We start from the raw sequence: 16,300 nt of genomic DNA on the forward strand, positions 1-16,300 counted from the left end.
AGCCTTACGTACAATGTTCAAGCGCATCAGTTACAAACATGACCCTTATATTAAAGTGAGCGACATGATCATTTTCGAGGTACCGCAAGTATATTTTTGTAGTAGTGTATTTTTCAGTCTTCTTATTCAGTCTGCTAAAGGTTTCTATTTTTAGGTGCGCCACCTACAGGCTATGCAAAGGATTTGTGTAGATTGTTCAGTTTTTTATACAGAAGTATATTTTAATATTACCACAGTCTTTATATTATGTATATTTATTGCGTGTGTACACGGTAGACGGTGTAGGCTGTCATTAATTTTATAAGGCGAATGTTTTCATGTGTGCGAAATGTAAGGTAAAGCATGAATTCCACACGATTCCTGCGTCAAGCTGAGGAGCGCCCGCAACATGGCGGTACGCGCATGGACATGTCTTCCCCAGTCACAGGCTTCTGCGCAGCCAGCGGTGTAGGGCCTTGGTTGCGGGCGCTTCGGCTTCGAATGGATGACTAGCACGTTGTAATGTTTACAGACCCTTGCATGTTTTCGATTTCATTTGAATCATGCCTGTTAGTGGATCTGTTTTAGTATTATATGTGACGGAGTGTTAATATATTGTCAAATATTTTCAAGGAAAGTGGGAGCTGATACATTACAGTAGTTTCGGCAATATTAGGCCTAAAGTTAGGCCTTACCTGTAGAATGGAAAGATATTCACGAGGGTGAATTCGTGTGCAGCCTTCATTTGTACAGGTTGCTATCGGAAGGGATCTGGTATTTCTTTTCACATGTGAGTAGAAATAGAACTGTTATAAAATAACTTTAATTTACCATAATCGAGAACTAAACAGGTTATAGGGTGATTGATTCAGAGAACGCATGGACATGACATTTAGAATATTTAGGCTTCTTCTTTTTTTTTTTTTTTTTTTTTTTTGCCTTTTTCCAATTCATCGGAGATAATTGTTTAGAACTAAACAGCTGTTCTGAAAAAGGCTACATAATTTTCACATAAACTGTGTTGCGGTATTACAAATTTGATAAACCTGGGCCTAGAATCCGCAAGATATGATTGATACAACTTGATAAAACCTTTTAATATTAGGGTAAGGTATTGCTTCAAATTATCAGTTATCTCAAAAATGATTTATTAGTATCGTATGTCTTCATTTCTCCAATTTTTCCCATTTGCTTTATAATAAAAGAATACAATTGTTAATACGCTATTCCAGTAATATCTGACAATATAAAGTCTAAATAAAGCTCATTACAGTCTTGTCAATCCTAGTCTGCAGTAGAAAACGCTAATCAAAATAATTGTTCACTATGATATTAATATTTTTTGTTTGCAAGTGCTTTACTTTGAGTTTCACCTATTTTCATTCTGGTGTAAATCATGGTGCTCATATTAGAGAAAAATTAGAACGCACTTTCAGTTTTTATCTGCTCGGATAATGTTAATTCATAATGAGTTTGTAAAAGCAGTAATATTCATGAGGAGGGTTTTACATCTTAAATGATACCATTCTTACTTAAGCCTAACCGGGCAAGTTGGCCGTGCGGTTAGGACCGCGCAGCTGTGAGCTTGCATCCGGGATATAGTGGGTTCGAACCCCACTGTCGGCAGCCCTGAAGATGGTTTTCCGTGGTTTCCCATTTTCACACCAGGCAAATGCTGGGGCTGACTTTAATTAAGGCCACGGGCTCTTCCTTCTCATTCTTAAGCCTTTCCTATCCCATTGTCGCGATGACCTATCTGTATCGGTGCGACGTAAAGCAAATTGGTAAAAATAAAATTTAACCCTAAACTCAAACTAACCCTAGACATTAATTTCATTTTAAGAAATACACAACAGAAGACTAGCACTAGTGTAACAAATGTCAGGCAGCATTTACCTAAATCCAAATCACACAATAATGATACAATAACTTAACTTCTGCTCATCCAGTTACGTTATTTCATATCCAAACCAAATCCCATGGCACAAAAGGCCCGAAAGGCCATGGCCTACCAAGGGACCGCTGCTCAGCCTGAAGGCCTTCAGATTACGAGGTGTCATGTGGTCAGCACGGCACATTCTTTCGGCCGTTATCTCACTGTCAGATATCTCCGTAATTGTAATCACGTAGGCTGAGCGGACCTTGAGCCAGCACTCAGATCCAGGTACAAATCTCTGACCTGGCCGGGGATTGAACCCGGGGCCTCCGGGTAAGAAGTAGACACGCTACCCCTACACCGCAGAGCCGGCATTTCATATTCAGAAAATGATAAAACATGTATCTGATTATTTTAGAATGATTTCTGCAGTCATGTACTTTTTAATTAATGTATTCAGAGAATTGAGTAAAATTTGCTGTAGGCCTAATGACTTATCAGAGAGGAATCGTAAGCTATGTTACCTTTCATAGAAAGATTTTATTTCACAGATTTCCTTTTTTGTTGATATTGAAGATTATTATTATCGGTACAGGAGTTTATTAATATTTGTGTTCTGCAGTCTGCTGAGAGACAGGCAATTTTTATCTCACGATATGTAATCATACTTAAGTTGTAGACTGCTCTTGGAACATGTCTTCTTATTTTCAATAAAGCTAAATTGTAGAGTCTAGGTTTCTCAAGAGACAGATTGTCACGTGATCCTCGTCCTTTGAGTCTGTCCTTCTTGCGATACGTACCGTACAATGTTCGAACAAATTAGTTACAAACATGACACTTATACAGTATTAAAGTGAGCGACATGATAATTTTCGAGGTACTGCTAGTGTATTTTCGTAGTAGTGTATTTTTCAGTCTTCTTATTGTCTTTTTTTTTTAGGTGCGCCACCTATGGGCTATCCAAAGGATTTGTGTAGATTGTTCCGTTTTTATAGAGAAATATATTTTAATATTACCACAGTCTTCATACTATGTATATTTATTGCGTGTGTACACGGTAGTCGGTGTAGGCTGTCATTAATTTTGTAGGGTGGATGTTTTCATGAGTGCGAAATTTAAGTTAAAGCACGTATTCCATACGATCTCCGCGTCAAGCTGAGGAGCGCCCGCAACATGGCGTTACGCGCATGGACATGTCTTCCCCAGTCACACGCTACTGCGCAGCCAGCGGTGTGGGGCCTTGTCTACGCGCACGGCCAACTCGCCCGGTGAAACAAGGTATATGAGGGCTAGAGGGTTGGTCATACTGATACAATAATTTGAATAAAACAATTCCATACCTTGCGTCATTGTCATTTTATCAGCTGCAGATGTTAGCGGATCAAATCACTTCGCGGGCGAATTTAAGATCGGCTTGACAGCACGAAAGAAATAAAAAAAACTTTGCCATGAGAGGGATTTGAACATGGACCTCCGCGTCTTAACAGGTACGCTACGGAGACACGAGCGGGAACGCGCGGTGTTTTCGTGTTTGGTGCTGATTTCTTGGCAGGCTGTCAAGCCCGTCTAAACCACCTGCAGATTTAGCAACATCGCCGCGCAAAGCCCATTTCAATTTTTTTTCAAAATATTTATCTGTATGACAAACCCGTCCGCCTCTGCGGTGTAGTAGTTAGTGTGATTAGCTGCCACCCCCGGAGGCCCGGGTACGATTCCCGGCTCTGCCACGATATTTGAAAAGTAGTTCGAGGGCTGGAACGGGGTCCACTCCGTCTCGGGAGGACAACTGATTCTCTCGCCCATCCTCGAAGTGGTTTTCCGTGGTTTCGTACTTCTCCTCCAGGCAAATGCAGGGATGGTACCTAAGGCCACAGTGGCTTCATTCCCTCTTCCTTGTCTGCCCCTTCCAAACTTCCCATACCCTCAACAAGGCCCCTGTTCAGCATAGCTGGTGAGGCCGCCTGAGCGAGGTACTGGTCATCCTCCCAGTTGTATCCCCGACCAAAAGTCTCACGCTCCAGGACACTGCCCTTGAGGCGGTAGAGATGGGGTTCCTCGCTAAGTTCGAGGGAAAAACCAACCTTGGAGTGTAAACGGATTAAGAAAAAATACAGAAAGAATGACAAACCCTTCAACGCTCATGTACCTGGTTCACGTTGTTCGGACCACACTCTATAAGTGGAGAATGGTGTGTGCAGCCACTTGTTGTTTATAAATTAAGAATCGAAAGCGTAAAGTACGCCGGAGACTAGCCATAGGCTAAAATTCTAGGAAATAGAACTCAGATTTTTTGTATGAGCTAACTGAAATAAAAACTACCTTTAAATGCTGAAAGTTCGAAGGTGCAAAATATTCCAGAGGCTAACTTTCTGGAAAATAGAACTTAGAGAATTGGACTAGGGGTAGGAGCGTAGCCATGGGAGGGGGGCAGGATGAGGGTGGGCAGCATCTGTCATGTGTAGCTAACTGCGTGTTATTGTGGTGGAGGATAGAGTTACGTGTGGTGCGTGAGTTGGAGGGATGTTGGGGACAGCACAAAACACCCAGTGCCTGAGCCATTGGAATTAACGAATGAAGTTTAAAATCCCCGACCTGGCCGGGAATCGAACCCAGGCCCTCTGAACCGAAGACTGGTACACTGATCATCCAGCCAATGAGTCGGTCAGAGACATAATTGAATCATGGAAATCAAACTTTTTGTTATTTTCGAGGTTATGATTGAACAGTATTGCAAGCGTAGCCTACTGTCTCTGTATAACATAAAAACACCTAACGCCAACTACAAGCTGTTTATTATTTTCTGGAAATCACAAACCAGGTTATTCCATGGAGTTAGCGAGTTTCTTCTTTCCATAAATATTCTACCACTATTTGGCAGCACTGCTGCCTGCCAACAGAAGGTGAGAATGTGACACAGAAACCATAAATTTTGATTTCCAGTGAAATCTCCCTGTTCCCGTCACAAACGTTTGTGATAAATTCTATCTCAGGTCGAAATGGGTGTTGTACATCAAATAGCAGACAATAAACAATTAATGTATATGTGCAGTGAAATAGATGGCCATAAAGGGTGTTGTCATATTTGCAATTTCTTAAGACACTATGGAAATCAAAAACCACCTAATTCCAGACCTATGTAATATTTTTTTTGAACAAAGACCTATCCAACTATCATTATTTTGATGTTCATAATTTGTTTATATTAAGGTAATAACTGCAATTTAAAAAATATCAAGATGATTTAATGGAGAACACGGCCATAAAATAGTTTTTCGTCGCTCCTGTAAAATTTGGTTTACTGGAGTTTGTGAGTTTTTGATTTCCATGATTCAGTTGTAACATATTTTCATTAGTTTTCAAGAATTTACTCTTTGTTCGTTTCAGAAAGCCCAGACACCGCTGGCGGCTGTCGTATCCAACAACTATGCTACAGAAGCTACATTCGAAACAAAGGTAATGAACTTATTTAACGTTCTTGAGATATAATATGTACATTTCCATTAATAACACTAATAGAAAATAAGCATCCTGTATCTAAATGTGCTCATAAACTCAAGAGTACAGAAGCATATTTATAGGGAATGTTAAAAATAGTATTGCGTTTCACGGTTTACAAACTCCAGGTGTTATAGAAGTTCGATCTAGATGGTAATCTACAGTGTAATGAATTTGCTGTTGATCTTCTCAATGGTGCCACCATTACCACATGATTTCTGGTGAGAAACTCATTTGTGCTATTGAAAGGTCACTAGAATTCTCTGAACTTAAATGTGAGTCCTGAAAGTAAATGCTTGCTGTTTTCTTGGGAGAAACCATAACAAATAGTACAAATTTCTCTTGTGAGAACCTATTGAGATGTCTCACAAATACTTATTTGTACTATTAAGTCAAGGTCTTTTTTGTAGTTGCTCACTATTCTGTAATTTATTTATTACTCTATATAGTGCATCATCATTTGCAAAATGAATGAGGAAGAATTTAATACCATCTTCCAGTAAGGCCATGCTCCTCCTTCATGATTGAATCACGGAGACTTTTATCTACCCTCATTCTCAATCTCTATCTTTATCATCCACTTCCCCACATGATCCTCCCCTCTTCTCATGACATCATCGGAATCGTGCCTCTTGAGTTTTTCCCACAATTTCTGCAACTTTCATTGTACAGTAATTAAAGCTAACATGAAGTTGTGCCATATTAATGTTAACAACTGGGAGACCTTAGCCCTCTAGGAGAATAGCGAACAGTAAAAGACAACGTTGAAAACAGAATGAACAATGGCTGCTCCACCTAGGACTATCTGCCATCTCTGCGGCAAGTTGTGTGGCTCCCGTATTGGCCTGTACAGTCACTTACGGACTCACAGATGAGGAGGAGTTCTGCTCAGAAGACCAACCTACTCGTTTTCGAGTGTTTGCTGTTGTATTGTACTTCCAGTGACCTCCATCCCATCACATAGTAATTAAAACTGAGATGACTTCTCTTCTTGGTGAAACTTATAACTACCAAACAAGTTGACCTTGCGGTTATGGTCGCTCAGCTGTGAGTTTGGATTCGATAGACGGTGGGTTTGAATCCCCACATCAGCAGCCCTGAAGATGGCTTTCCAAAGTTTCCCATGTCCACACCAAGATATGTTGGTGCTGTATCTTAATTAAGGCCAAAGTCGCTTCATTCCCAATCTTGCCCTTTCCTATACCATCATTGCCATAAGACCTATCTGTTTCAGTGCAATGTATAGCAAATTGTAAAAAAAAAAAAAAAAAAAAATCACTTTATGCTTATTACTTTTTCTCTTTCCATAGCACACTGAGGCTACTCTTTCAACTCTCCATTCATTTGGTATCGTTCCTTCATGCAAACAGTATTTTAAAGAAAGTATATCAGATATCACTATATTCCAACTCATTCCTTTTAGTATAATCCCAGAAATCATATCAATTCCAGCTACTTTTTTTTTTTTTTAGCATTCAACCTTTGTATCTTTTTGTGAAAATGAAAACCTACAACCTGTTTTTCAGTCTTTGACCGGGTCAAGGATGTAATGAATGAAACATACATAGGCTGTTATTACAATGGGGTCGCCACTCCCAAGGTGATTTATTAATGACTGATAAATGCTATGAAATGATAATGGAGAGTGTTGCTGGAATGAAAGATGACAGGGAAACCGGAGTACCCGGAGAAAAACCTGTCCTGCCTCCGCTTTGTCCAGCACAAATCTCACATGGAGTGACCGGGATTTGAACCACGGTATCCAGGGGTGAGAGGCCGCTGCACTGCCGTCTGAGCCATGGAGGCTCCTGTATCTTTTTGTAAATGTGTTTATTAGGTAAATTATCTTTACATACAGCTGACTGATGTCTTCTAAAACCAAAACCAGACCAAACCCCATGGTGCAACAGCCCTGGAGCGTCATGACCTACCAAGCAACTGTTGCTCATCCCGAAGGCCTACAGATTACAAGGTGTCATGTGGTCAGCACGACGGATCCTCTCGACTGTTATTCTTGGCTTTCTAGACCAGGGCCACTATCTCACCATCAGATAGCTCTTCAATTGTAATCACGGAGGCTGAGTGGACTTTACATGTAATAAATATCATTTTTGGTCCGTATTGATGATATTAGATTGAAATAATAACATTAAGTTATTTATTAGACCACCTAATCAATACAAAATCGTCTTGGATGATTTACATAAATTTGTTAGCTAATAATGGGACATGTTTCGCCTTCCCTGAAGGCATCATCAGCCATAGTCTTAACCTTAAATTAAAAATAAGCGTCTAAATAACATGTAGTAATGAAATGAATTTTAAAAATCTTGAAGAGATTTGAAGTAAAATAACATTAAAAATAACAATGATGGTTTGAAAATACAATGTGATGAGATACAATAGTGGAAGTATTAACAAAATTAACATTAGAAGGCTGCTAAAATAAGTACAATGGATAAAACAACAGATTGTTATACAACAAGTAGTAAGATTGCATAAAAGTAAAGTTGATAGTCAAGGCGGTTATAATTAGACGATGGCGAAAAATCTTATATAATCAAAGTAAAGAGGAGAGAATAAAAGTCGAAGTTAGTAGAGAGATCCAAAGTTCATCATGATCTTGAAGATAAAAGACGAAAGTCAGATGCATATGGTGAAGTTGAAGAACAGTTTCAAATAGGATGGTCCATAGTGATCCTATTTGAAACTGTTCTTCAACTTCACCATATGCATCTGACTTTCGTCTTTTATCTTCAAGATCATGATGAACTTTGGATCTCTCTACTAACTTCGACTTTTATTCTCTCCTCTTTACTTTGATTATATAAGATTTTTCGCCATCGTCTAATTATAACCGCCTTGACTATCAACTTTACTTTTATGCAATCTTACTACTTGTTGTATAACAATCTGTTGTTTTATCCATTGTACTTATTTTAGCAGCCTTCTAATGTTAATTTTGTTAATACTTCCACTATTGTATCTCATCACATTGCATTTTCAAACCATCATTGTTATTTTTAATGTTATTTTACTTCAAATCTCTTCAAGATTTTTAAAATTCATTTCATTACTACATGTTATTTAGACGCTTATTTTTAATTTAAGGTTAAGACTATGGCTGATGATGCCTTCAGGGAAGGCGAAACATGTCCCATTATTAGCTAACAAATTTATGTAAATCATCCAAGACGATTTTGTATTGATTAGGTGGTCTAATAAATAACTTAATGTTATTATTTCAATCAGGCTGAGTGGACGTCGAACCAGTCCTGACCTCTCCGGGAATCAAACCCGGGGCCTCCGGGTAAGAGGCAGACACGCTACTCCTGCGACTTGGGGCCGGCTTGACTGAAGTCTTCTGCCTTCTGTAAATCCTTACGTATACACTCCCCTTGTTTATTAATGATCCCTTTAATGCACTTCTTGGAAACTGTTTCTGCCTTAAAGTACCTATGCATGTCATTCTTTTTTCCCCTTAAAATTCATATGTCTGCCAGTTATTCTTACCTGACTTACCTGACTTAAAAAAAAAATCACTTTCAATTATGTATTTATTTTATTTACATCGATACAGCCAGCTATGGACTACGGTTACACAGACTACTTCCCTCTCTTTCTTAGGCTGGCACCTTTTTGTTTACATTATAACCAAAGGTTTTTCAACCTCACGCTCCTTTCCAGCCGTTCTTCTGCCAAGATGCTCCATGGTTTAGCAGGTTCTTTCTCTGGATCATCCCTCAACCTCGCAACTTTCTTCCTAAAGATGGTCCTCACCGTTATTTCCTCTGGTCTTATATCATTTACCGGCATGTCTATGTGTACCTCCTTCAGCCAATGGTTGATAACGGTGGTGATCTTTTCGACTCTCGCATAGAGTTCCTTGTTTGACCTCGGTTGGAGGACAAAACGCTCGGACACTTCCCTAGGATCCTAAATCTTTGTGAGAAGCTTCCTTTCCTTTTTCTCAGTCGACATATCTTCCATTTTTGCTAGTGTTTCTGCAGTGTAAAGGCATGCCAATCTGACTGCTATGCAGTAATGTCACAGTTTAGCCTGTTAGGAGATGGATATGAATCTGTAAGTATCTTAGCTCATTTTAAATGCCAATTCCATCTTCCTTACTCTCTTCTCCAGTGGTTCCTTTTCATTGTCAATGGGGATAATAATCTCGCCAAGGTATTTAAATTTCATGATCCTCCAGACAGTCCCATAAGCCATCTTACTACCGACAGTGAAATCTTTCTTTTCTGAATCCATATACTCGGTCTTTTCAAAGGCGAAGCCTGATTAGTTTATGCAGGAGTTGGGTTCTGAATTCAGTAAGGTCTGAGCAAAACTCTGCATAAAACACTGGGATGGGTGTCTGAGTGGCTGATAGGGGACATCTTTTAGATATGCAGGAGAGGTGTGAATAAAGCCTGTCCAAATAAGCACCCGCGAATCAACTGAGGTAAACAGGAAACCGGTTAACGGCTTCTGAGGTGGAAGAAGAGTATTCCCAATGGCTTGGAGGGTGGAAAAACCAACTCCAGGTCTTATCAACATGGTTTTATTCTCAGACAGGGCATTGCTCTGTCCTCCAAGTGCTACTGCACACAACTGCCATGGTGGATGCAAAATCATTGTTGTTGTTGTTGTTGTTGTTATTATCATCATCATTATTTATTATTATTTCAATGATGTCATCCATTCAGACAGTCCTCCACAGAGCCTTCCAATTCAGTTGTGTCCCTATTTTATTCCTGTATTGGTAGATTTTAGTTTTCTGTCATCACCTTGATATCATTATTTCCTTCTGTGACTCACCTGGGAGAATTTTCATTGCTTGGAAATAAATCTTGTTTGTTGGGTGCAGCTGACAAGTTTTGTGTTAAAATGATAATACTCCCTCTCCATAAGAATTGGAGGTCATCAAATGTTACCTGTTACATACACAGAGGTAACTACTAAACTTTCTTTATTTTCTCTTTTAGGAATTTCGGCTCCACAAGCTAGACTCAGGACCAAGTTCGAAGGTGTCTGTAACCCGAGATGATGCTCTCAAGTACTTTGAGCAAATGCAGACGATCCGACGGATGGAGACGGCTGCTGGCAACCTCTACAAAGAGAAGATCATCCGAGGCTTCTGTCACCTTTACTCCGGCCAGGTAGCCTATTTTATTGTACACTTATTTACTTGTTGTTTAAAGCTTGCTTGTTCTTTGAAGGGGCCTAATATCTAAACCTACAGTACCTCCTGATATTTTCAGATAGATTAGCACAAGTATAGTTTAGTGTGGGAAGAGAGAGTAAGAGAAAGTGAAGAATAGAACATATATGAAAACATGAAAGACAAAAAGATATCTTCATATACTGGGTCATCCAGTTATCTTAGAAGCAGAGCAGCGGCTGGGATTCACTAAGCCAAGAGCTGTGCGGGAAGGAGGGAAGCTTGCTAGGACTACCAGTTCTGGCACATTCTCACACTGCAGTTGTTTCATTTTTCAGTGAGAGCAACACCTGTATTCAAAGTGAAGGGAGAATAGATGGACAAAAAATTGGTAGTAGGCACTCACTATTGTAACGGGTACAGTGTTTTGACGGATTTGTAGACTTGCTTATTAGAAACTGACCCTGATGTATTCACAATGACAGCTTATCGCATTCACAAAGATGCGCACACGAGATGTTGTAAATTGTGTACACTGTTTTATTTACAAATTATACACGCACATTAATAAACCACCATTTTGAACAAAACACTTGACTGAATTGATGATGAAGAAGAAGAAGAAGAAGAAGAAGAAGAAGACTGCCACATTACTTGTCAACCAACTACCAACACAACAAAATCACTACAGGAGTTCACACACTTACTAACAACTCTCGCTAACAACTCAAACTCAACTCTCAAGACTGTCTCTTTATGTACCTTGCCTGACCAGGATTCTAGAAAAGTATGACACAACATGTTTTCTCGTATCTTCTCGAGTCTCCAATAACCTATGTGCAAATGGATAGAACATTCTATAAAACTTGTTAGTGACAAAGATGCGTTGTTCTGGAATCTTACCCTGTGTTGCACAACATTACATCGGATTTATACATCATATTTACAGATAATAATCAATTAAATTATGTGTTCTTACATTAAGTACGGTAAAGTCTTATTAATATACATACAGCAGATGTATCGTGACATAACCTCACATGTTTTGTTATACAAGACACAAATAATAAATGATACAACCACGATTTATACAAAATAAAGTCCGTAGATAACCACATAAATAATATTACTAATAGACGTAACCAACTTCATAGCCACACTTCACAAGTAGTAGTAGTAATAATAATAATAATAATAATAATAATAATAATAATAATAATAATAATAATAATAATAATAATAATAATAATAATAATAATAACAACAACACCACCTATTAATCGAGCTTGATACTTCCACTATTCACCCATGTGTTTAGAGAATTGTTTCCAAGTTATACTAGTCCATTACACTTGCACCACACTTGCGCACGAGTCAACACAGCGCCATCTTATAACAGTATGCGAGTGATGTCACTTATTAAGTTTGTTAACTTAACCTTGTGGTTTGATTTTATAATGGTCCGTATTGACTACAATCTCTACTCCAATAAATACACCTTGGTATTTAAAAATCAACCTTGTCAATATTTAGAGTTATTCAGTTAATTATTTGTTATCACCTCATACACCATACATGTTTCGAGGACCTTACTGTCCTCTTCCTCAGCGTTTTCTTTACACTACCAATTATTTCTTGGACCTCTGGAACTTTGACGTTTGATGTGTAATCTTAATCTGTCAATTGAGACATTAAACACAATTGCAAGTTAAATACTTTCAACAATACACGCATTCTACCCAAACACTAAAAGCGTCTTAAAATTCTTCTTTCCATGTACCCATTGCTGAGGAACGTAAATCTACCTTAAAAAATAATAATCATCATCATCATCGGTTTGCCCTTCCAGCGAGCCGGGTAGGGTGTTTGAAAACGAGCGTCTTCCAAAGTTGCCTATTCAAAAACATTTCATTGTCCAAGACAGATTCCCAATTCCATCCTCTTCTCTCCATGTCTTCCCTCAGTTGGTCCATCCATCTTCTTCTTGGTCTTCCAGCTTGTCTTCTACCTGTTATTCCCTTTTCCAAATAAGCACATGGTAACCTTGTGGTATTCATTCGTTTTAACATGCCCAAACCATTTAAGTCTAGATGACCTAAGTCTTTCCTCCATCGATTCATTTAGGTTAGATCGGATCTCATCATTTTTCACATGATCAAGTCGGGTCTTTTGGAGGGCAGTTCTAAGAAATTTCATTTCACAGGCTTGAATCCTACTACAATCCTTTGATGTTAGTGTGCAGGTTTCCAGAGAATATGTAAGGATGGGAATGAAATATGACTTGTACAGGGTCATTTTTGTTCTTTGTGTCTAATGTGTCTAATTACTCTATTCCACATTGAGTGCTTAATTACAATTCGTATGATTGAGCTTGATAGCTGCAGTCGCTTAATTGCGGCCAGTATCCAGTATTCGGGAGATAGTGGGTTCGAACCCCACTGTCGGCAGCCCTGAAGATGGTTTTCTGTGGTTTCCCATTTTCACACCAGGGCTGTACCTTAATTAAGGCCACGGCTACTTCCTTCCCACTCCTAGGCCTTTCCTATCCCTATCTGTGTTGGTGCAACGTAGAGCAAATTGTAAAAATAAAATTTTTTTAAAAATTATTAAAATTTGTATGTCCGTATAGAATTTGCTCATGTTAATAGGAGATTATTTGAAAAGAAATTCCAAATTGTTAAGAGTTCTAAGTCTTGGGATGGTTCATAGATTAGTTCATAAATTTAGTGAAATGGGAAATAGTTATGATAAGAAGCAAAGAAGATGAGGTACAGTGCTAACAGAAGAAAATCTTGAAGACAATTGACAATGCCTGAAAAATTTCTCAGAAAATGGGAATTCCTTATAGTTCTGTACAAAGGGCTATGATGTTACCTAAGTTAAAACCGTATAAATGTAGTGTAGTGCAAGAAATTGTGTATAGGATTAGATTTAGTGAGTCGATTTTGAATAAAGTGCATGATGGAGAAATTGGTCCCACTCTCATTCTCTTATCAGATGAAGCGTGGTTTCTCTAATCTGCTCTATGAGGGACCTCTTCATGATAAGAAATTAGGGTCAGTATTTTTAAAGTGCATTAGAATTTATTAGGTATTCATTCTAGCCTGACCCCTCGGCCAGGCCTCATCCCCGCCTTAGCTGCGGTTCTGCATTAATTGGATGACCTTGTAGATAGGTATTCACTAGTTGTTCTACCAGGCCTGGTCACAGCATTCTTGGGCCCCTGGGAAACCGAGGGATCCGACCCCTTAAATACTGGTACCCCCACCCCCTCACTTAATTTAGACCAGAAATGCAAAATTGCAGGTTATTTATAACCAAGACTTACCTGATTATGGTCTGGCTCCATGGCTAGATGGTTAGCGTGCTGGCCTTTGGTCACAGGGGTCTTGGGTTCGATTCCTGGCAGGGTTGGGAATTTTGACCATAATTGGTTAATTTCCCTGGCACGGTGGGCTGGGTGTATGTGTTGTCTTCATCATCATTTCGTCTTCATCACGACCCGCAGGTAGCCCACGGGTGTCAAATCAAAGGACCTGCACCTGGCGAGCTGAACTTGTCCTCGGACACTCTCGGCACTAAAAGCCATACGCCATTTCATTTACGTGATTATCAGCCCCTGGCACCAAAGTTTGCACCAAAAACTGGTGTAATAATAGTGTAAAGTTGGTGCAAAATTTTTATTGGTACAAACGTGGTGTATTTTTGCTGCTAAGTTGGAGTGAAAGCGACAATGAATGCATCGATTTAACACCAATGAAAAGTGCACCAAAACTGCACCATAATGCACGTATTTTTTAAATATTAATTTACACCATTCCTACACCAACAAAGTTGGTGCAAGAGAAGTGACATTTTACACCATAGTTACCCCAGAAATGAAGAACATTAATCAGACAGTTTCTGCACCAAGTTTGTGCCAAAAAAATACCAAAGTTGTTCTTTCAACCTTCTTTATTAAAGTTATGTTTTAATGGTCCACCTTTTTAATACTATATTATGCAGTGTTTACAATACTTTTTTAAAACTTTGAATTAGTTTTGACCTTGACTGGCCATCATCAGCCATAATATAAAATTGTACAAATACATCTAATGACTAAAACAAATGCACAAACACAAATGACATTACAAGGTAATAAAAGGATGAACTATGTGTACAACACGTAAAATATGGACTTGGATGCGTTGCATTTTGTTAAAATGTTGGTGCTTCTTATTAAAATATCTTGAAAAATGCTGATGGAGATTGTCAAAAATGGCACACGAAGATATGATTAATAGCTGGCAGTTCATAGAATGCAGCTGGTAGAAATTCGCAACTCAATGTAGTGTCCATGAAGTTAACCTAAATAAGTGACTGTAAAATGGCATAAGATATATGAGACTTACTCTTCGTTGCGGCATGTAGTCTACTATGTGCCTCACTAACGGGGAGGAGTTAAGATTGGGTCGCGAGATTCAAAGGGAACACGCAAAGGGATTGATCACAATTCAATACGAATCAAAATCATGAAGTTTATATCCTATCATCTTCTTTATTGTCAACACCACTGTTGAACGAAATTTACTTCAAAAAATGCTACAAAGTTACACCAACAACAACAACTGCTGCACACTGACACACGCTGTACCTTGATTTGGTTTTCCAATTTTTAAACAACAAAAGTTTGTATTCATATTGACATTTAAATTTACTTAACATGTTCACTGCATATTTGTAAAGCATGGCATACCCACCAACCTGAGCAAGATATTTGCATGGAACTCTTTGAAAGTTGTAATAATTTGAATTTTTTAACGTTGATACGACAAGTTACATAGATGGACTTATCCCACTTAAGCGCCTGGTACGTGACATGAGCGTTGGTTAAAATCAAGAGGTAATACTGGTCATCGGGCGGATCATGCGCCAGGCGCATGGGTAGATTACTGTGCATTATTTACTACAGATAACAAACAAATGCGTGAGTATGATTACAAACATAAATATATTCATATTTGCATTTCTCTATTACACAATTTTATGTCACAATGTCTTTATCATTGCAAAATTGTCAAAATGTCATTATTTCTTCTGTCGAAGCGTGCCATTTATTGGGTAGACCTCGTGATGTTGAAGGAACTGCATTGTTGACCATCTGAACAAAATATACATAAAAATGATAACATAAGCATCATGACTCAATCAAAAATGATTACTACAAGTTCTTTCATGTTACTCGTTAATATGATGCAAGAATAAATAACTTGTATTTATTACAAGTTCAGTCCTTTCACTAAACTATTCCAGTACTGGTAGTGGAATTTATTTCAGAAGCGGAATCACTCGTAATTCTCTTGAAGTAATAATAAACAGAAAATACAATGTCTTACTTCACACTGAAATTGTCTTGCTGCTCAAAGATCCCAGAATGAATGATGACATATGACAAAAACTGCGGAGAGAAAATATGCCGGAAACAGAATTCGCATGTGCAAATCTCGGTATGGAGGAATCTGCTAGTAGAGTGAACTTACACGATGTGTGGGATGAGGGGAGTTTTTCTTACCATGCGGGAAACCTGTAATTTATGTTTTCTAGCACCCGTCCCATGACGCGCTAGGTGCGTGGTCCGCACTGAACATGTTAAACTTCATATTTTTATCTTTAATTCAATTTTTTGGGCCCAGGCCCCCCTGAGCATTTGTCCCCTCTGCCCTCCCCCTCCCCCTTGTCACCGGCACTGTGTTCTACAGTAGATTAAATTCTTTTCAGCCCCTGTTGAGTTCATTTCTGCTTCACAGCTTCATTTT

General features: G+C 38.7%; 1 protein-coding gene across 1 annotated transcript in view; it reads left to right on the top strand.

Moving 5' to 3' along the window:
• Nucleotides 1-16,300, top strand: part of LOC136882369 (pyruvate dehydrogenase E1 component subunit alpha type II, mitochondrial) — a 105,563-nt gene that overhangs the window by 50,850 nt on the left and 38,413 nt on the right. Inside the window, exons 2-3 of the mRNA XM_067154987.2 lie at nucleotides 5,240-5,308; nucleotides 10,330-10,503. Of these exons, the coding sequence (XP_067011088.2) occupies nucleotides 5,240-5,308; nucleotides 10,330-10,503 (243 nt within the window). The remainder of the gene's footprint in view (nucleotides 1-5,239; nucleotides 5,309-10,329; nucleotides 10,504-16,300) is intronic.

The sequence above is a fragment of the Anabrus simplex genome, chromosome 10 (assembly GCF_040414725.1).
Source record: "Anabrus simplex isolate iqAnaSimp1 chromosome 10, ASM4041472v1, whole genome shotgun sequence".
Classification (NCBI taxonomy): domain Eukaryota; kingdom Metazoa; phylum Arthropoda; class Insecta; order Orthoptera; family Tettigoniidae; genus Anabrus; species Anabrus simplex.